Source organism: Podarcis filfolensis, assembly GCF_964270895.1.
Source record: "Podarcis filfolensis genome assembly, chromosome: 11".
In the NCBI taxonomy this organism is placed as follows: Eukaryota; Metazoa; Chordata; class Lepidosauria; order Squamata; family Lacertidae; genus Podarcis; species Podarcis filfolensis.
In genome coordinates this window covers 16,546,240-16,569,662 of record NC_139613.1, presented here as the reverse complement: position 1 = coordinate 16,569,662, position 23,423 = coordinate 16,546,240, and the positions used below count along the sequence as shown (strand labels likewise).

Below are 23,423 nucleotides of genomic sequence, written 5' to 3'. Positions count from 1 at the left end.
AGACAAACTCCTTTCTTTTGCTATTACGCTTTGTTTACAAAAGAATTAATGAGTCAGGAAGTGTCATATCCCTATAATGAAGCGTGCTACTCTGCAGTTTCCAATCTCTATACTGCAACGGTGCAAAGGATGGAAGGGTCTCCCCATAGAGATATCAGTGGACAGACTGATCCCCCGACTTGTGCCCATGGCTGATGGCGAGTTCCGATTTTTTTTTAAGTGGGCGTTCACACATAGCGTCACATCCAACTAACACTTCGCTTGCCAGCGATTGGTCGAGTTGAGAACGGAAGCTGTGGTCACGACGTGTCGTAAAGCAGTCGGACCTTACGTAGCTATAGCCGATTGGCCGGTCTCTTGAGGCGGGACAGGTAGGTTTACGCCTCGTTAGGTATGTTTAGCTGCGCGGTTGTTGCTGTGCTGGATGTGCAAGTGCAGTCTGCACCTGTTGGGTTTCTGCCTGTCGCGTCGAGAAATTGCACCAGTTGGGTTTCTGCCTGCTGCGTTGCTCTTAAGTGCGTGTGACGTTGCGGGGAGGTAAAGAAGGGGATCTTTGTGCTTGCTGGGTGGGAGGATGGGGAAGACCCTGAGGATGTCTAAAGGGCATTAATGGTTTTGTAGCAGCTGAATATCTTTTTTTAAAAATAATATTTTTATTAGGAATTTCAACACCATAATTTTAACGAAAATACATCATCCACATTGTTCCCACCCCTCCCCCCCGTGAATATATGCTCACCCTCCCATTCCCCCCCCCCCCGACTTCCCTCAGCTCCTATCTCTGGTTTCTCAACCTATGTTTTTATCTGCATGTTATGAAATTGTAAAGACCCTCAGTTTATCTATCTATATATTACCAATAAAGATTTTGTGAATGTTTATTCAAAAAGTAGCAGCTGAATATCTTATCACAGGTAGACAGGACAACTTTAGTAAGAAGGAGAATAATGTCAGGCAGAGTAGCATGATAAGATGTGGTTTAGTTCCTCCGCTTGTACTGCAGCCAGAGGCATAATAAGTCTGGATTTAAATATGTTACTTTTAGCTAAAATTGGATCTTGTCAAGCACAAATGTCAAACTAGGGGATTATTCAGTTGTGTTCTCTGGTGCAGCACAGAGAACCTACCCAAGTATATTAATGCAATTGTTACTTAATGATATTTACCGTATTTTTCGCTCTATAACACGCACCCGACCATAACATGCACGTAGTTTTTAGAGGAGGAAAATCTGTAGGCATGCCACCCGTAGGCATTCCCTCCATAACACGCACAGACATTTCCCCTTACTTTTTAGGAGGAAAAAAGTGAGTGTTATGGTGCAAAAAATACGGTAAGTTACATTCATTAAAAGCATTTTCAATTTACTCAAAATGTTATTTGGCCTTCTGCAGGTCTCCTTTGGGATTTGTTCTTGTTTCTGCCCTTGGAGGAGGCGGCATTGGGTGGGTGACAGATCCCAGCCATGCCCCTTTCAACCCAAGGGGAAACCCAAGAAGAGCAGAATGTGCTGGTTGCAAGTCTTGACAATGTCAGAAACCTCTCCACCATCCTGAAAGCTGTTCATTTTAAAGATCACGCTACCTGCTTCGCAACTGCCAATGGACTCAAGGTCACAGTGGAAAATGCCAAGTCTCTGCAAGCCAATGCTTTTATTCAGGTTAGATGGGAACAGTTTCTTTCCTTTTATTGTACTAATAGGCTTTAATTTAGCTGGAAGAAGTAAATAAACATGTTAGACGCTTCAAAAGAAGGAAGAAGTATTATGAAAGACTAAAAGAAGCTTGCTGTTATTTCTCAGAGACATTTCTCTCTGTGTGAGAGAATATTTGAAAGCATGCCGTTGTCCCAATCTGGCAATGTATGTCTTCTACAAGTTAGCATCTCCTGTTTGATTCTTATTACTCTTATTTTATAATATAAAGCTCTATTCTCTTTAATTTTTGCCTTGCCACACTGAATTGAATTAAAAGGACACATCATGTTGCCAGTTTGTCAAGGCTTAGTTCAATTCAGTGGTAGGGGTTGTATTTTGTAACAGTGCAACAGTTTCATCTTTTTGTCTTCAGTTTCCTGTCTTTCTAATTTACAGGCAGGGGTTTTCCAAGAATTTACGGTACAAGAAGAATCTGTGATGTTCAGAATCAATCTAGCTGTCCTTCTAGACTGCTTGACCATATTTGGGACAAGTTCTTTGTCAGGTATTGCCTGTGTGTGTGTGTTTTAATGGGTTATGTAGACAAGATGGACAGGTAATAAACTGAATAACTGTAATAAAGACACCTTTCTTTCCTCATCGCAGGCACTCAGACAGCCCTCCGGATGTGCTATCGGGGTTATGGTTACCCTTTGACGCTTTTCCTGGAGGACGGTGGGGTGGTGACTGTATGCAAAATCAACACTCAGGAACCAGAAGAGATCCTCGATTTTGATTTCTGCAGCACAAATGTTGTGAATAAGATCATCCTGCAGTCAGAGGGGCTCCGAGAGGCATTTTCCGAACTAGATATGTCCAGCGAAGTATTGCAGATTACCGTATCTCTAGAAAAGTCTAATTTGAGGTACTAGGAATAACTATTCTAGTTTGATAGTGAATGACTACATGTATTGTGACTGTGATTTTGAATGCACTACAAGTTTCTGGCATAAATATATCCCTCTTTAGGGCAGAGCCATAGCTCAGTGGTTAAGCACATATACATTCACATTGCCTGGCATCTGAAAAGGATCTCAGAGTAGCAGGGGGGATGAAGATTTATTCCTGGGAATTTGAAAAGCAACAGTCCATTAGAATGGACAGTACTGACCAAATTGATTGACAGTTTCATGGTACAAGACACGTGTCTTATGTGAGATCTAGGGATGGTCTTGGGATTTGAATTTGACTTTGATTTGGGAGACCTGTGTTCTTGCCTGACATCTATCACAAACTTAACTGTGAGTTTGAAATGCATTTTTCTCATTTTCTCTTTCAGACTCTCCACTTTTGGGAATGCTGGAAGCACACATCTAGACTATCCTAAAGATTCAGACTTAATTGAAGCCTTTCACTGTAACCAAAGCCAGACAAACAGGTGAGCTGGAGTCGCCTATACAATAAACATTTGGTGTGACTGGTCCTGTTCTTACCACTCAAGTTCAAATAACAATCACATGATGGTTGGTTATTTGCATTCTGAGCTGCATGTACTCTGCCAAAAAGGTAATACAGTGGTACCTCGGTTTACGAACTTAATCCATTCCAGAAGTCTGTTCTTAAACCGAGGTGTGCTTTCCCTAATGAGGCCTCCTGCTGCTGGTGCCTTTCCGTTCGGATTCCGTTCTTAAACCAAGGTAAAGTTCGCAAACTGGGACACTACTTCCGATTTTGTGGCGTTCGTAAACCGAATTGTTCATAAACAGGACTGTTCTTAAACCAAGGTACCACTGTACTGTTGCTTGAAGACAGATCACTCATGGGAAAACATCTCAAGTCAATATAGATAATTGACAGTGCCCTCTGACCATGCTGATTGTACTCAGTCATTAGGGATTTAACCACAACTCAGGGAACTAGGTCAGCAAATCTGTTGATGGTGTAGTGTGAGAGGCAAATACACTTTTATTGATTATAATAGAATTGATCTTAGATATACAGATAAACTAAAAAATATATACTAATACACATACACACAAAAGAAGGAAATGCATAAACATTGCATTTGAGTGAAATTATTTCCAAATTGCTCATTATTTTCAACAAATAAGTTCTCTAGTTCCTTTTGCCTTGCTCACTATTATAATATTAGTCACCTGTAACCATGTGGGCCAATTCCCATAACCTTATTATCCCATCATCCAGGAAGTGAGTGAATTCTACCCTGCTCCCCAATTATAACAAGTAACCACACAATGCTGCTTTTAGCAGGCGTATTCCCGGTTCTATATCCACCAGTAAAAATGCATCTTTAACAGACCTGGATCAGTAGATTATCAGTAGATCTACACAGACCATGTTTCCTCTGGGACAGTTTGTCTTAACATCATTATTTTGATTAAGAGGTTTTTTTATGTGGTCTTAAGTATTTTAGAGAACTTACTCAAAAGGTTTGCCTTTGTTGATTTAACATTAAATTCTCAAACTTTAAGCATTTTTAAACATTGCTGTTTCTGTAAGTTCATCTTTGTCAATAAGTTTGTGTCTGATAACTGGCAGCAACCTATTAGCAACTATTTTGTCTTCATACTTCATCTTGTCTTCCTCCTATTTCTTTACAGATATAAGATAGCATTACTCAAGCCATCAACAAAAGCACTAGTTTTATCCTGCAAGGTGTCTATTCGAACAGATAACAGAGGCTTTCTCTCACTGCAATACATGATCAGGAACGAAGATGGACAGATCTGCTTCGTAGAGTTTTACTGTTGCCCTGATGAGGACATAACTGAAGCAGAGATTTAGCTGTGAAGTACAAACTGTTATTTTGTTCCCCCTTTATTAAAAGCCATATTGGATGCTCAGCTGTAAAACAATGAATGAAAGCTTGGACAACCAGTTGTGAGATTTACTTACCTCTGTTTTAGAGGCAAAATCTATTGCGATGGACTATTTGGCCTCTTGGCATGTTTGGAAAGAGTCATTGTGTATGGTGAAGCTTTTTTGGCAAGAAATATAGAATGACCATTCTGATGTCTTTCATTGGAAACAGTACTTATCACAGAGGAATGCAACTTTTCCTAATCATTACCCTAAGTATATTTTATGTGCCCTGTGGAAGTTGGGCAGGGGATCAGAAGCTGGCAATTCTGGGAGGTGCACAGCTGCTTCCCCCAACCTGTGGCCTTTCAGATTTTGCTGGATTACAGCTCCCATTATCCCTGACCATTGAACATGCTGGCTGGGGCTTACATTGGATGTGACCTAGAAACAAGGAGGCATGCTTGACAATATTTCTGTCAATAGGCAATATTTCTGGATCTAGTACATGACTATACATTTGGGCCTTGATTTCCCTCCTATTCACATGTTACAAATTAATTCATTGGGTTCCTAGTCACAACCTTACTGGATGTCGGGGAAACAGTGTCCCCAGAAATCTGCAAAACTGTCCTTCATATATCCCCCCTTGTACTCCTTCACTGTTGTGGGCAGGAAGAAGGAACATCAAAAAATGCAGATATAGGACTATGCTTGGAGGACCTGGATCATTTCCTTGTGCTAGGGCTCTCTGAATGCCCATTCCATCTAAGAGCAGCACCAGGGCAAAGCATCTTTCCATGTACAGTTAATATTCACAATTGGGCTACAGGCTATGACATAATTAGCTAATAACCTGAGTGTTGCAGCCTTGCTTTTCTCACGGTGCATTAGGGATATATTTCCTTGTTTCCAGTGACTAGTCTTGCTGTTTGTCTAGAAATCAGGGATTGAGCAGCATAGCAGTCTCTCTCTCTTCTGTTTCATGTTGTTGGTCCCTTCATGTACAGCAGGAACCCTGCAGAAAAGCAGGAGAAGTTTTTCCTTCTCCCAACAGTTTTTCATACCTAATGTAAAAATCATTTTTAGTTGAGGGAAAAAAAACTTTCATTTGGCAAGACACAATTGCTGTCTTGCAAATTCTGAGCTGTCCAGGCTAAGCTGAAGAAAATAAAAATATTTCTTCAAAGGACAATTGTGCTACTAAACATGTGCTGTTAAGCTCTCATTTATTTATATTTATTGTTATGGTTGTAAGTTGTTTTTAATTGTTTTTAATAATAGAATTCAAATATGTTTATAATATAAAGGCTGCTCTTGGAGCATATTTAAACAAAGGCGTGGACAAATCCACCCTCTGTGGTACGTGTGGTTCTGCTCTCTGATGAGTGGCCAGCCATCTTCTCAACTTTGAAGAGGCAGAGGTAGGCAGAGATCTCCTGGCAGTCACACTCTGAAACCCAGATTTGAAGCCTAGACATTCTGTTGTTTGTATTTTTCCTGCTCCCCCCATAGTGCATCCTAACTCCTGATGAAACTTACATCTTCAGCATGTCCAGGAGCTCTCGTATCTTTTTCGATTTCCTGTGACGGGAGCCATAGATAGCAACCTGGATCTGTTCACACTACATGGATGTAAAGTGGAAGAGGCCATTATTTCCTTTTCGTTATTCTGTTCATCCCAGTGTGTACAGCGGACAGCATTGTTTCCTAGTGTAGGTTAAAGTAAAACAATCTGGAAAATGCACCTGCTCTGACCTAAGTGTGGTTAAGAGGCTATCTTACTAACACAGTTGGTCTTCCTGTAGCTTCCTCTTTCAGACAAGGTGTGGTGGTGCCTCATGGGCTGAGTTGATCATTAGAACCTAGGTGCAGGCTTGGGCCCTGGAATTTTACAACATGAATGGGAAACCTAGGGTGTTCCAGCTGTTGCTGAACTGTAACTCCCACCATCTTTGACCATTGGCTGTGCTGGCTGGGTCTGATGGGAGTTGGAGCCCAACTATATCTGGAGGGTCACAGGTTCCCCATACCTGCTTTACAACAGATTCCCCCCCCATATATATATATATATATATATATATATATATATATATATTCTCATAGCTCTTTAGCAGCTGTTCAGTAACTGGGCAATGTATCAGTTCCTTTGGATTCCATTGCCCAGCCCAGAATCTGTGGTGATCAGGGTAGTGATGGAATCTCTCAGAAATCAGTTGGTTCCTATGTAAGGGTTTATGGATAGCCTTCCCCAACTTGGGGCTTCCAAATGTCATTGGACTCTAAAAATCTAAGCCAGAACTGGCCAATGGTCATGGGTGATAGGAGTTGTAGTCCAACAACAGCTAGAAAGTACCCAGTTCTGGGAGGCTTACTTAGGAGATCATTTTAATTGTTTGGGCCCTATCCCTTGAAAATATAGTATCTACCTTCTATAGGGAATTTTCACCCTTTTTTATAGAAAAAGAGCTGCCTTCATTTAAACCTGCAGCGTGATTGCACAAAAACATGGTAACTGATTACCTTACTGAGCAGCTGAAAGGCCTCCCTTATCTTCATCTCTGCTAGGCAGATGCAGCCCATAATATACAATCTTTCAATTGCTTGTTCATTAAAATCACTGCAGGGATCAGACTGAGATATAAATGACTCTTTGAGTAAGTCATAGGCCTGCTGAATAAGAAAAAGAATCCATTGCAATGTCTTAATTGCTATATAACAAGAATATATCAATTATCTCTGGGGGGTGCCGTGTTGTGTTAGGGGTGTGTACACACACACACAGTGTTAAGGAGAAACTGCTTCCATTCCCTTAATGAAATAACACCCATTTCTGAACCAACTTAATGATCTGGAAATTCAGCACTGTTGATTTACTGCTGGATCTCAGCAATAGAAATTCAGCAAGGCTGCAGTCCTATACCCAGTTACCACCATTGAACTCAATGTGACTGAGTAAACAAGTATAGGATTGCAGTGTTGGTTCTATTTTCTTATGAGGCAAGCTTTGGTTTTATTATAAGATGGACTGATCTATAAAGACACGAGGACCTTATACTGTCATAGTGCTGAATGACTTAAAATCAGATTTATACATGAGACCAAGCTGTCATGGCAATAGGAAACAACTAGGTAACTTTGGCCAGTATTTTCTGCCTTACATTCTCCTCTGGGTTGTTTCTGTCTATCACTCTCTCGCGCTCTCTCTCTCTCTCTCACACACACACCCCGAAAAGAGAGAGATGTCTGTGGAATGTATCTTGCCACCCCGTAGACATCCAAAATAAGTTTATCAGCCAAAAAGGCAGCAGCGCAACATTTCAATTCACTTCAGGCATCAAAAAATCCCATGCTGTCCCTGCTTGGCACCAGGAAAGTAGCAGGCAGGGATGAGGATAGGGTCGCTGTGGACAGGACTCTATTGGAAAGGCTGTCTAGTTTAAACATTAAGAAGGGAGAGCAGGAGGGGCCTTGAGTTTGCAGATACCTAGATGCGTAAGCAAGTCCCCTGTTCACAGTCTTCTCCATTATGGTGAAAAGTAGTGTTCTTCTTCTAATTGATTTATAGCAGTTATTTCTAAATTTGCACCTATAAATTACCATCTTTTTGTAAAGCGCTTTGAGGCTTTTTACAACCAAGTGGTGTATAAATTTTATGAAATAAATAAACATGCTATTTTTATGTAAACCAATGTCCTCTTTTATTGTTGGTGTGTTTCCTCTTTTCTAGCAATGCGTAAGTGGCCACCCTAGAGACACAGGTGGAGCTAGCTGCTCCGGCACCCAGAGTGGCGCACATGCTGTGCACCCAGGGGTGGGGCTAGCTGCCTGCAGGGCGGGGCAAGCATCCCAGGGGGTGGGGCAGCGGTGTCACCCCCTTCAAGGATGACACCCGGGGCGGACTGCACCCCCGCACCCCCTTCCTCTGCCTGTCCCTAGAGAGAGAAATGGTGTCACTCCGGAGTTCGCTGGACTTCAACTCCCATCAGCCCCCGCTAGAACAGCTGATAGTACCAGGGATGATGGGAGTTTCAGGCTGAACAATATCTGGAGGGACCCAGGTTTCCCATCCCTGGTCTAGGCAATCCACACTCCCCTGCAAGCTGGTAATGGTATCAGCTGAACACACCCACCCTTTTGTGCTCTTTTTCAGCTGAAAGGCTTATACCTGTGTCCCACTGGAACTGCTGTTACCTTTCTTTTCCCTACTCGCCCAAGCCATTTACTGAAGTCTTCCAGGGCACTGATTGTCCGAGAATGGTTCGTCCCCAGTGCTGACTTGTAGGCCTCAAGACTCTCACGGAAGTACATTTCAGCAGCCTCTAGAAAAACAAGCAGTATAATATGTTTTAATGTGTGACATTTTAATGTATTTTTAATCTTTGTTGGAAGCCACCCAGAGTGGCTGGGGAAACCCAGCCAGATGGGTGGGGTACAAATAATAAATTATGATGATGATGATGATGATGTTATGGACAAAAGTCCAGTGCCGGGGTGATAAGTCAATAATCACACCAGGGAGGTGAAAGAGAGAATTTATTCAGACTACAGTAAGAAGGTACAGGAGAATCAAGTTCCAGATCCTGCACGTCTTTTCACAGCGTGCTCCAACATTTTATACAGTTTAATTACATGGGTTAATACACACAATGATTCTATTGGCAATCAGCATTTAGTGTAAGCAGTCCCTGTGGCAATCTACTACTTTTTTTGGTCTCCTCATCTTGCAAAGCCGGCAGTTACAGCTTCTTGGTAAACAGGTTAAGGGATGACGGGACTTCTTGTCAGTTTTAGCTTAGTTTGCTGGTCAGTACGTTTTGGGGAAACTGGGAGAGGTGCAAAGGGCAAGATCTAAATTTGTACAAGATGGGGTGTCAGGATGTTAGCAGCTTTTTGCCAGTCCCCCCCCCAATTCATTGTAGTGTTATTTTGAGGTAGAAAAGTTACAGAGAAGGCTAATGTTATGTCTGTCTTAATTCAAGCTAATATCTATTAGAGACAAAATGGAGTCTCTCTGGTTCTTAGTACATGTTCCCATCAAGTGAAATGCACCTTTTTAATGAATAAGTGTATGATTTGTTCCATCTCGGTTCATTCATCCTAATGGACTACCCATTTAAGAACCAGCTCAGCTGTTTCAAGCTATTAAAAGAACTTGTGGGCTATATGTTGGGTTATTTCTTATCTCCTAAGCAGCAGCAAACTAAATCCTTTCAGCATGAGCCGTAAAACAGCTTATAAGCATAAGAGGAGTTCCAACTCTCAGTGGTAGAGAATATGCTTTGTGGGTTGAAGGAGCTGGATTAAATTCTTGTCAACCCTAGTTAAATTAATCCAAATAGGAGATTTGGGAAAGAGGGGGGCAGGAAGGTCTAACATCCAGGGTCCCACTCAGTAGAGTGAAGAAGAGCCTAAAGGCAGAAGAGCCGGTTTAGGACACGGGTGTAGTAAGTGAAGAAAAATGCATTCTCAGCTGAGGCTGAAAAATCATTGTCCAGAGTCCAAACCATCCGTGCTCTAGCTAGAAAAGGCAGATGTGGACTGGGTGATGAATTGGTCTCTAGTACAAGACAGCTCTTGATGGCAGTGGGGTTGGAAAAGGAACATCATAGATAAGAACGTAAGATCAACCCTGCTGGGTCCAACCAAGGGTCCTACTGATACAGCATCCTGCTTTCAACTGTGACAACCTCTGGAAAGCCCACAAACAAGAGTCTGAAGGCAATAACCACCTGTCATTACTTGTTACAAATCCTGTTTTATGAATTGCTGGAAGGCACATTTTGAAGCAGAATTCTTGGCATCTCACTGAGCTACAGTCCCAGGATTCCTTGGCAACGTGGAAGTTGAAATGGCATAAAGTGATACACAACATGCATTGCAAAGGAAAGAACTTACATATCTATCCCAGTGCCTTACCTGCATGTTTTTCTTCTCCAGTTGCAGCATAAGCCTTCCCCAGTGACCATGCTGTTGAGGCAACTTCGGCACTGGATTTCTTGTACAGAGCTAGTGACATGGAGTGGGCCTGCCAGGAAGAGATGCACACGGTGTGTTCACATCATAGCAGCTGTGCTATCTGGAGCTCTGGACGAACAATTTCATTAGCGCCCTGAAACACCTGGCAGCCAAATCCTCTAAGAGCCTATAGTCCTACTCACAATCCTAAACTGAGGGTCCCGGATCTAACCCATGCTCTGTATCTCTCCCAACAGCATAGCTAGGGATGGAGAGCATGAACAACTCCTGTGAATGCAGCCCCACATAAGAGACAAGCTGTTTACTGCAAACCAACAAAAAACCCCTGGAAAACCACTCCTGCGTTGCCCAGCATGCAAAGCTGTCTAATTATGACTCTAGTACTCTAGAGGCAGCGTGATGTAGTGGTTAGAATGTTTGGCTAGGATCTGGAAGACCAGGATTCAAATCTCCACTAAGCCATGAATAGGGCTGCCATACATTCAGATTTTCCCGGACACAGCTGGGAAACAGGCTTGAAAATAGTGTCCAGGCAAATTTTCTCTGAATCAGCAAAATATCCAGGAAATCCTGTACGTATGGCAAACAGGGTGGTTTGTTTGTTTTTAACAACTTTGTCCAGATTTTCACTTTTGTGAGTACGGCAACCCTAGCCATGAAGCTCAGTTGGGGTTGTCACTGTATTTCAATCTGACCTTCCCAGAAAGATTTTTGAGAGGATAACATGGAGTGAGGGAGAATCATGTATGCCTTAGAGGAGAGGTGGGATATAAATATAATAATAAATAAATAAAAATAAAGAGAGTATGGCACTGGTAGCCATGCCATCAAATCCAGCGTTGTCAGCAGCTTATCCCTCTCCCCCAAAGCAAACCTTTTCTAGTGCTTGGAAATGTAAGGACCAGCACATGCGCGAAAATGAAAGCATCACTGTAGCATTTCCGTGTACAACATTCGTTCAGGCATTCATTCAATATTCGTTCATTTAACCTTCAGACATGCAAGCACTCAGTTGCTGTTTACTGTGGGTGATAAACCAAGAATACAGTGGTACCTCGGGTTATATATGCTTCAGGTTACATACGCTTCAGGTTACAGACTCCGCTAACCCAGAAATAGTACCTCGGGTTAAGAACTTTGCTTCAGGATGAGAACAGAAATCGTGCTCCGGCGGCGTGGCGGCAGCAGGAGGCCCCATTAGCTATAGCAGTGCTTCAGGTTAAGAACAGTTTCAGGTTAAGAACGGACCTCCAGAATGAATTAAGTACTTAACCCGAGGTACCACTGTAAATAAAATGGAGATTATTGTCACATTGCAATCACAGAATTACTCCATTTGAAAGCAGACAGTGTTTCCAATGGCCGACCGTGACAGCTAAAGTGGTCCCATGATCTCAAAGCAGTCTTCCCCAACCTGGTGCCTTCCAGATGATTTGGACTCCAACTCCTATCAGCCCCAGCAAGCATGGCCAATGGTCAAGGATAGTGGGAATTGCAGTCCAAAACACCTGGAGGGCACCAGGTTGCAGAGAACTGCCATAAGGTAATTGCAGGGTATCTGCAGGGTAAGAGATTGGAAGTGTTCGGATGCTGAGCCCCATTTGGGCAACCTGCATCCATAAGAAGAGCCTGCAGGATCAGGTCAATGGGCCATTTAGTCCAGCATCCTATTCTCACAGTGGCCAACCAGGTGCTTGTGTGAAACCCTCAAGCAGAACTTGAGCCCAGATGCTGTCAATAACAGAGGGGATTATTATAAATATATGAATATGATGGTGCAATAGTAGCTTTTACAGCACAACCCTTTACCTGTCTTCTTAAATGAATGTACACCTTATATTTTATGTAAACCACTGAGAGGTTTTGAGGATTCAGCAGTACATAAATCTTATTAAATAAAAATAAAGGTAAGCCTTTGCTTACTCCCAGTGAAGTGGGTATAAGACTGAGGTGTAATACACATGTCACCTAGCAGCTCTATAAAGTCAAAACCACAAACTCAGGTTACATGCTGGACTGTTATGAGGTTCCTTGCCTGTAACAAATAGCCCATGGATTTTTCATGGTTTCCCTTTGCTTGCTCAGTTTGGGCTATCTTCTGATAGAGGTTTATCAGTTCTGGAGAAATCTCTCCTTCGGCTGAAATTACAGCATCAATTGCCTTCTCAAAATGCCTGGCTGCCAACTCTAACTTGTTTTGCTGCAAACTTGCCCTAGAAGACAGAACAGAGTAATAAGATCTAAAAGTCCATATTTTTTTGAAAGTGAAAATATAAAATATTTGTTTGTTTAGCGTTCTTGTATACCGCTTTTCATAAAAAAGCAATTTTTAAAAGGAATATCAGTAAGAGGTACAAAAACAACAAAAACACAATTTAAAAACAACTGTATAATAGATGTAACAATATCTGACTTTCTTTGTACTTGAGAGTATGAATCAAATTCTGCTCTCAGAATACAACTTTCTACTCTCGGAAAACAGTTTTCTAGTGGCAAATTCTATCACTGAAAAGCACCAGTAGGTAGCAGCAGTAATAGTGCTGACCACCAGACAGCAGTGTACAACTTGCACATGCATGTGTGTTACCATCTAAAAGAGGTGCCACTGCTCTCCACAAACACTTGCTGCTAAAGGATCAGGCTGGTGCCTTCATGGTTAGACATGTGGGGGCAAAGTCTGGATTTTGGAAGAAATTCAAGGACTATTTACAGAAATACTACAAAATTAATGAACTCTGAAAAGATGCTGGATTGAACTTATGTGGTCTCTAGCTGTTATGATAAAGATAATTGGGATTAAAATTGTATAAGTCATAAAATTTTAAAAAGTTGATTGGAAAATAAGGTGTTAATTAAAAGGAATGTTAAGAGATTAGGATTTGCTGGATTAACAATTTGAACTAGAAAACAAGAAGGGGAGGTATGAGGAAGTCAAAGAAATATGTTACTGAAAAATTGTTATTGAAATTGATTTGTTTTTAATATTTTTCTTTTTCTTTTTCTTTTTGTGTTTGCATAAAATTGGAAAACTTAATAAATATATTTTTTTTAAAAAAAACAAAGTCTGGATTTTGGCCTGGGCACAGGACCTGGATTCTTGACTGCAGGAAGCTGCATATAAGACTGCAAAGCCCTTTAGATGGCAGGAACATCCCCATCTAGGGAGTGAAGAGGAGTCCCAGCACACATGCACATTCATTAGCAGTGCAATGAATGCCAAACACATGCCCTCTGAGTTCAAGAGAACTTGCTACCCTGTAACTAAGTATAGGATTGCAGCCTAGATTTGTGATTTAAGTCGTTCAGTAAACAGCTGTACCTTTATCAAGCCATTGGTCTTTTGTTTACCTGCCCAGTGCTGCAAGAAGGTCTCTCTCAGATACTTTAAGTTCAGGAGTCTGGGTCCCTCTCCAATCCATCCCTCTCAGTTCTTCCATAATCCTTTCAGCTTTCTGCAGATTGCAGTAGGATTCTTTGCCAGTAGAAAAGTCAAGGAAAAGCAGTGAGGCTACTCAAGATTTATTCTTTTTAATCCATTAAAATCAACACAAACAAAAAGCTGCAATATTGCCTGGAGCAGAGAACCTTTTTGGCTCTGCAGGGCAGATTCTTATCAGATCCTAGGCATATGGGCCAAATATGACAGGTGGGTGAGGCTCCCTGGAGTCTGGAGTATCATCAGTTACCTTACCTGGAGTTGGGCATTTTTCTGCTTGGGTAGTGATGAACCATGGGACAAGGCAGTTGCTGATCTCTAATGGCAGCCCTATTCAAGAAATCCAGAGACTAAGCTAGCTCTACACATTGCAGGGCCATGTTCATCACAAATGCCGGTTGGGTTGACTTCATAGATGCTGGCAATGAACTCTGGGTGACGTGCTTCTTGGGAGCACCCTGAGAATGTTCTCTGTAGATGTCCAGAGAGCTGGCACCAGACACTGTGGTGCCTGAAGCAGAAAAACTAAGTGTCACCCATTCCTAATAACTGACATGAGGCACAAGCCCCATTCAAATACATGGCAGTTGCACAGGAGCAACAATGTGCTCTTGCACAGTTCTGGTTGGTTTCAATGGGGCTTGGTCAGAAGAATGTCTGCCACATTCATTCCCTGCTTGCTGGCCACATAGCTAAAAAAGGTAAAGGGACCCCTGACCATTAGGTCCAGTCATGGCTGACTCTGGGGTTGCGGCGCTCATCTCACTTTACTGGGAGCCGGCGTACAGCTTCTGGGTCATGTGGCCAGCATGACTAAGCTGCTTCTGGCAAACCAGAGCAGGGCACAGAAACGCTGTTTACCTTCCTACCTATTTATCTACTTGCACTTTGACGTGCTTTCGAACTGCTAGGTTGCCAGGAGCAGGGACCGAGCAACGGGAGCTCACCCCGTCGTGGGGATTCTGTGGTTTAACCCACAGCACCACCCGTGTCCCTTGGCCACATAGCTACTTAGTTCCTAAATCAACACCAGGTTTCCCAGCATACAGCCTCACTTGCCAGTTGCACTGATCCAGTCTCAGCCTCTACATATGCTGTACCCTCTTAGATGTCTGGCTCTTGACCCCACCAAGGAATCAGTGTATGAAAGCCTGCACCCATGTTGGACTGTGGTGACAGTGTATGAACACAAAGCTCGGAGGGGATTTTTTAAAAGAGATTCCTATTTCTTTGCTAAACTTAATACGCCTCATTTGTATCGCTCCCTTCTTATAAGGTACTCATAACAGTGTTTTAGTCTCACAGCAACCTTGCAAGGTAGACCAAGAAGCTGACTTTTCTATGCACTTCTGGTGAGCTTCATAGCTGAACAGTGTTGCTTCGGTATTTTGCCTCTGAATCCCCCTGTTCTGGTCGCTGCATTGCAAGGATATTTTTTCTGCATCAAATATGATGCACCCAAAGTATAGTAGATTGTCACAAGCGTGCTCAGAAACTCTCCTTTTTCTTCTGAAGATGCTGGAGGGGCACCTCCACCTGCAAATATGGTGCATTTGGCTGCATTTGCATGGTGCATAGCCTGAATGGGAAGACCTGGGGAAAATAATAAGATTGCCTTTAACCACATAGAATGACGTGTTCATTAATCTGCACTACATACAAACACTTCAAGCAAAAATGTTCTCATAAACCAGGGACAGAAAACCTAGATGTTGTGTAGTTCCATTCAGGTTCATGGGAGTTATAGTTTGAATGGCCACAGCTGCCCTATCCCCACCACAAACAATTAATGGACTTGAGAAAAGAAACTGGTTGCTAAAAGCTTTTGTGCCATTGTGTATGCAGCTGCAACTGAAAATTTATATATGGGAAGAAAGGAAAATATGCCGATGCAAGCCCTAAATTGAGAATTATGAATAAATGCACATTTCCAACTCTGTCTCCACCAAGAAATGATCAATGATATCAACTATCAGTCATAAAAATTGAAGAAAAGAACAGCAGCTGCAAAATGAGTGCTCCATGATGACTAAAACTGTGATCCCATCTTGCCTTGGAGGCAGATCATCTCATTGTCCTATGAATACACGCATCAGCTCCTTCAAAACCTCTTTTTTTGTAAACTGCTTTGAGGTCACTATTACAATCCAGTGGTGTACAAATTTTATGAAATGAATGAATGGATGGATAAAGCAAAGTGGTAGATGAGGAGGGTGACACACAGAAGGGTTGGATCCTCTAGCTGCAAATTTGCACTTTGTTTTGAAAGTGGCAAAGCGTCTTGTGGCACCTTAAAGACTGCCTGATTTATTACGGATGGAGAAAAGTTGTTCTCCGTTGCTCATGACCCTGAAACTTATGGGCATCCATTGAAGATGAATGTTAAAAGGTTCGTGACCGTCAAAAGAAAGAACTTCTTCACACAGAGCATAGCTGAACTATAAGAGGTGCTACTGCCAACCTGAATGGCTTCAAAAGATGATTAGGCAAATTCATTGAGGAGAAGGCTATCCAAAACTACTAGTCACAATAGCTGTGTTCCACCTCCACTGTCAGAAGGCGCAGAGTAATAATAAATGCCAGTTGCTAGAAACCACAGGAGGGGAGAGTGCTCTTGCACTCAGGTCATTCCCATAGGTATTTGCTTGGCCACTAGAATAGATGTCTCATGGACCTGATCCAGAAGACTCTTCTGCTCTTACTGTGCCACAAGAAGTCTGTTAGTCTCTTGACATGTTAAAGACTCCTTGTTGCTTTTGCAGCAGCAGATCAACACAGCTATCCTTCTGTAGTTTGTGATGAAATAATTAAGTGACCAGCAATTGGAATCATATCCTTAGTGTTTTCCTTTGGGGGGGGATTATTTTCATTTGATTTTACAAATTCATTCACACTCAAAATCACAAATAATAAAAATTACACAAGATACTCCCAAATCTCTAGACTTCCCTTCTCCCCACCATGGGTACTTTAGGTAACCTTTTCAACTGCATACTATAAATCCTCCTAATTTTTCTTTTTTTTTTTTAAATATTTTTATTCAAGAATTTTTCCATATAAACATAACATACATAAACATACAAAGACAAAAACAAAACAAAAAAAAACATGTACCATTTCATATCCTAATTTCTTGTACCTTACTTCCCCGACTTCCTCATGCCTCCCTTTTCTGTATTCCAAATTCTTATCGATTACTCAGCAAATCTTCCCTTATTTTAATTTAGATTTAAACTAATCTTCCTTATTCTCCTTGTCTTAACCATTGCTAATAGTAACCATTTACTTTCCAGTCCAACATCATTCTAACTTTCATTAAATCCTCCTAATTTTTCAGTCCTCCATTGTATCCAAAAAATTAAGTTTGTATCCTGTTTTGGAATCAGTGTAATGTATGCCTCTTTCCAAGATTCTGGCAATTTCCCTGTGTTTAGTATTCCATTCATTACATCCTTAAGTGGTTGTGCCAGAAAATCTTGTATATCCTTAGTGTTTTCCTTACCCAAACTGACATGTGTATCTTATCATTATTACATACTAGCTTTTTTACCTTGAAGGGTAAGGTAACCATGAGCAAGATTAGCAAGTGCCTCTGCCAACTTCCAGTGCCCATTTCCATAGACAATTCTCGCCAGAGCTGTACATTGAACCAGTTCCCTGCAGGCTTTATGTGCCTGGAGAAAACACACACACAAGATCTGCTGTAAAAAAGGAAGAAATTTTCCAATCTGCCTGCTTCTTGCTTCCGCATCTCAGGGCCGTTCCCTGGCATCTCCAGTAATAATAATAATAATAATAATAATAATAATAATAATAATAATAATAATAAATCATAATCATATTAAATAATAATAATCAGGTAGCTGGTGAGGTTAAATAACTGTGCCAGAGACCATAAAGCAGGGAGGATGAAACCTTTTTCAACTTGAGGTCCACTTTTCCTTCTAGGCACATGTTCCAGTGGCCACATGGCGCTGGTAGGCAAGGCCAGAGGCAAAAGTGGGCAGAGCAAAGAATATCAGTATTCTACAAGTGCTACATCATGCCCACATTGCATCTATAAGTACGTGATCGTTTAGTACACCTTCTTTTCAGCGCCTGCTGAAGACGTTCTTATTTAGACAATCCCACCCAGTCATTTAGAAAGCTTGTATGAGTTTTAACTTGCTGTAGTCTGTTCTACTGCGGTTTTAACTTTCTGTATGCTTTAAAATAAAAACTGTAAATTAAAAAATACCGGTACTTATAATTTGATCGCTTTATATTTTTTGTAAAAGATAAAGCAATCAGGTTTTTTCCTGGTATATAAATTTTATGAAATAAATAACTATTACATTTGTACTGTAATAGTTATGCACACACACACTTCCTTCTCTACCCTCCATCCAGGCAATCAAGGAGCTTTATCAGAGTTCAGGGACATTCTGTAGCCATGCATACAAAGGAGAGCGTGGCCTGAGGAGAAGGGGTGTGTCTGGGAAGAGTCCTGGAGGCCATATATAGGGGCCTAAGGGCCACATTCAGTCCTCCCTGCCCTAGAAAGCCACTGCTGCTTGGAGTAGCCCAGGGCTGGGGAACGCATGACCGCCACCCCTCCCCCAAACGCTGTTGCATTACAACTTCCATCAGCCCCTGCCAGCATGGCCAATAGCCAGGGAGATGATGAAGTTGTAGTCCAGCAGCATCTGGCGGAGAGGGAACCCCTGGAGCAGGAAACACTGGGCTCGATGAACAAATATAAGGTAAAGGTAAAGGGACCCCTGACCATTAGGTCCACTCGTGACCGACTCTGGGGCTGTGGTGCTCATCTCGCTTTATTGCCCAAAGGAAGCCGGCGTACAGCTTCCGGGTCATGTGGCCAGCATGACTAAGCCGCTTCTGGCGAACCAGAGCAGTGCATGGAAACACCGTTTACCTTCCCGCCAGAGCAGTACCTATTTATATACTTGCACTTTTGACATGCTTTTGAACTGCTAGGTTGGCAGGAGCAGGGACCGAACAACAGGAGCTCACCCCATCGCGGGGATTCGAACTGCCAACCTTCTGATCAGCAAGTCCTAGGCTCTGTGGTTTAACCCATAGCGCCACCAAATATACTGACCTAGAAAAGGCAGCTTCTCTGACTTTGTGTTTCCCTTCTTTACAGATGCCAGATAACCCTTGGCAGGGTTATTACATATTTTACATGCCTGTTTATTTGTATATGTTTAAATTTTTTATATATGGATGTTTTATGATGGCCTATATTTGTAATGCCAAATAAAGGTTTGGCAAAGTAAGCTAAAATATATATATAGATACAGACAGCGCTTTTTTCTGGGGGGGGGAAGGCACATGGGGAATGCATACCCCTAAACATTTTGTGAATCTAAGTTTGGCCTCATTGAGGGGCAGTATTTCAATATGAGTAGGAAAATGAGAGTACTCCTAAACATTTTTTTTAATAGGAAAAAAGCAGTGGGTCCAGATATAATGTTATAGCATCAAGCACATACAAAGTCAAATCTCTGGAGCATCTGAAGCCTGCTTTCATGTCCATATATTGCAGGTTTATCTTACCCTTCCTTCTAAGCAGCTCAGGTCAGCATACAGGATTCACCCCTCTCTTTCTTTTATCCCCACAACAACCCTGTGAGGTCGGTTAGACTGAGAGATTGTGGCTATCTTCAGGTCACCCAGTCCGCCACCATTAATGCACTCATTAATTTCCAATAGGATTCAGGCATGAAAGGAAACAAAAGGATAAGATTACCTCTTTTTCTTCGGCAAACCTTTCTGCCCTTTCTTGCGCTTGCATTAACTTGGTTGCTGGTGTAGCCAGCAGCTCGGACCACATTTCATTTTCTTCACGGTCGCTGCTCATTTCATCTGAGCACACCTTTTCCTTTGAGTTTTAAAAGGTTAGAAAGTAGGTGTCAGCAGCTGGCAGCCTTGGGATCAAACCTGGCCCTCTTGGGGGGTGGAGCACTGCCTTGGAGCCATGGCTGGCACTCAAGGATGGCTGTGATCATGAGGCTTGTCTCTTAGGGAGAGCTTATCATGCAGTAGATACCCACATGTTATAAAGGGCCCTACAGAAAACAGAACTAGCTGCTGACCCGGGGTGTAAAGCCAGCATCAGCAATAATAATAACAACAATTCCCTTCCTTGGTTACCAATAAAACACAGAACTAGGATTTAGGCAAGCAGTAAAAATTTGCTATATTTGGCAATTTTTCACTTGGTGATTGAGAGGTGTGTTCTAATCTGTTGTTGGCATCTGTCTGTTTTGAGAGACAATGGAGTACATTTCCAAGGGGGAAGTCAAACCACTGGAGAATCACAGTGCCTGCTGTGGCTGCAGAGACTGGTAACTCATAATTGCTGCATCCCATGTTGTTTTTGCTGCATTAGCAGCACTGAAATTACTTCCCTGGACGCCAGCTAGGGCAGTGTGTATGGAGGACTTGGGCTGCCCAGATGACAAAACCCTTCCCTAATCATAGCTGTCAACTTTCAGATTTAAAAATAAGGGATCAGCAGCAGCAAAAATAAGGGATCAGCAGCCTCACCTGTCCCGGGGACAGTCTACGGGATATCTAACAATCCGGGATAGCAGCGGGAAATGGCACTGGAATAAGGGAATTTTCTGCAAAAAAAGAGGGAAGGTTGACAGCTATGTCCCTAATATGTATTATTATTACTATTACTATTATTTTGCAGTTAGCAATGGCACGATGGAAATTGCTGGAGCTGTTCACAGCCTGCCGTGTGAAACTGACTCCACAGTTTGCATTGCATGCAAGGGCGATGACTTGTGAATGAGGGAGTTGTGTAGCTTTGAGGTAAAGCTGCTTTTAACAAACAGGCAGGCTGTGGCGTGACATTATGTACACTGTTATTTCTCTCTCTCCAAACCTCCAATTCTCCCTTCTCAGCTTTGCTTTTCCCCCTCACCTTCCTCCCCCCTAAAATACGCCTGACTAAATACATCACAGGTCTAAAGGGTTTTTGTAATACCCTCGGAGCTGACAGGTGAAACAAAATAAATCTAAAATGGTTCACGGCAGCAAAGGTATCAGCTAGCCGAGAGCCGTTGCCTACCTCAGAACAAGGCAGTGGATCTGGAACTCAGTGGAAAGGAACTTTCCCACTCTGCACTTGATTTTGCCTCGCAGGTTTACATTAACCACACATAGAAATATGGCATTAGGAATCAGGTTCTTTTGGGTGGAGACCTTAGTTCCTTTTCTGTAAGGGATTGTTTTGTCTGTGTGTGAAAGCAGTGTCTCTCCCCAAGCTGTCACTAGGGCGACAGTGTGTTGCCCCAGTTGTCCTGGTGACTGAAAAACAACCTTTGGCCTTTAGATGGAGCCATTTTTCTTTTTTTCACCAGGATGGAAAGCTCAGTAACAACTGAGGGGTTTTAGGAGGCTGATAATTAAAATGCTGCAGGCCCACTCTCCACATTTAAATCCTCAAAGGCTGAGAGTCAGATTGTGCGCCTGCTCTGGGCTGCATTCAGACAGCACCTTATCCTGTTATCCTCATATTTCCTTACCTGATCTTTTCTCCGTGTTGTGGGATCTCTCACAGGACATAAAAGGCACTTCTGGAAACCTGGTGGGTCTTAGTGGAAATTTAGCATGAATTTGAGTGTTGTATCCAGAAAGCAAATGTGTTTGCAATCCTATTAGCTCAGAAAGTTTTGTGTTTGAGTGTTGCATTGTAATTTCATGGTGACAACCATTGGGGCACACAGTTCTTTTCCACAATTTAAAATTCTAAATGACCACAGCTCTGTAATGTAACAGGCACTGCAGTGTAAAAGAAAGCTTTAGAAATCAAGGCAGAAGTGCCAACGTTATTACCAGGAAAACTTAACAAACTCCACATCTCAATGCAGCAGCTCTAGTGAGCTTTGTGGGTGAGCTGAAGTCCAGGCCCAGATTCTACAGTCCCAACACTTTACCACATTCACACCTGAACGTTTGGATCAGTATAATACCACTTTTTAAAAAGCCATGGCTTTCCCCAAATAATCTTGGGAACTGTAATTCATTAAGGGTGCTGAGAGTTGTGAGGAGACCCTTATTCTCCTCACAGGCCTACAATTCCCAGAGTTCCCAAGGAAGGGGAATTAATTGTGAAACCACCTGGGAATGTCCTATTCTGTTTTACAGCTCAAAAGTGTGTGTGTTTGTGTATGTATGTATACACCCCCCATCTAATCTCTGTGTCTATACACATCCACACTAAACAGGAAAGCTAGTGTGTAAAGTGTGTAGTTGGTGGGTAGGCTGCTTGCTTGGCATCAAGCAGACATCTGCGCCTATGTGCAGGACCTGTACTCACAGGTGCCGCCATTTTAATTATACTGCTGTGCCCCAGATGTGCTTATGACAAGGTCTAATGGCGCCAGCAATACAGGCCCGTGAGACTGTATTTTTGCTCAGTGTTGCCACTGGGCTGCCATCTAAGTCCCTTATGGCCTCCCAGAGGTGATGGGCAGCACAGAGTGGCATCTAAACTCATTGAGGCTGCCATCTTAGTTATCAAAGTTCTTTGCTCTACATGGCAAACTTGTGGCAATAGTATTAATTAAATAATATAGAGCATGCATCCGCCACAAAAGCCAACATCCACGATGTGAGAGAAGGTACCAGAGACACCAACAAGCTTACATCTAAGCTTGATTTCAGATTCAACCCCTGAATCACCACAGCATAGCCATTTTATCCAACTCCATTTCCCATTTTAATTATGCCCTCCTATTACAGGAGAGGGGCCAGTGTGGTGCTAGTGATTTAAGTGTGCCCTATAGGGGCTCGACTCCACTCTACACACCATTGTGGCACCCAACTTCCTGCCCTAATCCTCCCTGTAGCCCAGCTGAGCTGTGGGAGTTGTGATTGTCAGTGGTGGGCCCTAGCATTCACCCCAGGTACATTGCACACTTACACCAGGACTGCTTCAGAAGGCTGGGTGTGCAAAGAGAACCCAAGGAATGGCCTCTTCAAAGCAACAGCTTTGAAAAGGCCAGTTCCAGGCTAGCAATCCTTCGGAAAGAAATTTAAAAACAAAACTGCTGATTATCACGTCGTCGTTCTACAAATCAATGGAGCAACTGCACTTGGAATAGTGTGCCTAGTTCTGGTCGCCTCACATCAAATAGGATATCGTTGAGCTAGAAAAAGGTTCAGAAACGGGCAACCAAAATTGTCAAGGGAGTGGAGAAAGGTTACAAGATTTGAGGCTTATTGTTTGGAGAAAAGTTAAGAGGAGACGTGACAGAGGTCAATAAAATAATGCATGGCATGAAGAAAGTAGAAAGGAAGTTTTTCTCCCTCTCACATGGCCTTCCAGTGAAGATGGTGGATTTAAGGCAGGCAAAAGAAAGTGCTTCCTCATACAGCACACAAACTATGCAATTTGCTCCCACTAGAGGCAAAAATGGCCACCAACTTGGGTGGCTTTCAAAGAGGATTTGACAAAATTCATGGAAGATAAGGCCATGTTCTCTCCCCACTGTCAGAGGGAGTGTGCTTCTGAACACCCATTGCTGGAAGCTG

At 42.5% G+C, this 23,423-nt stretch overlaps 2 protein-coding genes across 8 annotated transcripts; one reads left to right on the top strand and one right to left on the bottom strand.

Moving 5' to 3' along the window:
- Positions 1-219: 219 nt before the first annotated feature.
- RAD1 (RAD1 checkpoint DNA exonuclease) lies at positions 220-8,144 on the top strand. 5 transcript variants are annotated; one of them, XM_083575901.1, is made up of 6 exons: positions 220-371; positions 1,395-1,660; positions 2,093-2,201; positions 2,303-2,561; positions 2,976-3,074; positions 4,258-8,144. In XM_083575901.1, exons 2-6 carry the CDS (start codon positions 1,466-1,468, stop codon positions 4,439-4,441), a joined length of 846 nt encoding a protein of 281 aa, XP_083432027.1. In that variant the 5' UTR covers positions 220-371; positions 1,395-1,465; the 3' UTR covers positions 4,442-8,144. The 5 variants fall into 5 exon arrangements, with proteins under 5 accessions (XP_083432027.1, XP_083432025.1, XP_083432028.1 ...); XM_083575899.1 differs by having other exon boundaries at positions 324-537; XM_083575902.1 differs by having other exon boundaries at positions 370-391.
- Positions 3,584-22,499, bottom strand: TTC23L (tetratricopeptide repeat domain 23 like). 3 transcript variants are annotated; one of them, XM_083575775.1, is made up of 12 exons: positions 20,956-21,396; positions 20,424-20,500; positions 19,624-19,755; positions 17,422-17,545; positions 15,305-15,464; positions 13,784-13,915; positions 12,444-12,648; positions 10,376-10,484; positions 8,651-8,778; positions 6,980-7,129; positions 5,999-6,081; positions 3,584-5,474 (listed from the first exon to the last, which is right to left on the bottom strand). In XM_083575775.1, the coding sequence occupies exons 3-12, from the start codon at positions 19,732-19,734 to the stop codon at positions 5,393-5,395; spliced, it is 1,284 nt and encodes a 427-aa protein (XP_083431901.1). In that variant the 5' UTR covers positions 19,735-19,755; positions 20,424-20,500; positions 20,956-21,396; the 3' UTR covers positions 3,584-5,392. The 3 variants fall into 3 exon arrangements, with proteins under 3 accessions (XP_083431901.1, XP_083431902.1, XP_083431903.1); XM_083575776.1 differs by having other exon boundaries at positions 12,471-12,648; positions 20,956-21,395; XM_083575777.1 differs by lacking the exons at positions 20,424-20,500; positions 20,956-21,396 and adding an exon at positions 21,413-22,499 and having other exon boundaries at positions 12,471-12,648.
- Positions 22,500-23,423: the final 924 nt, after the last annotated feature.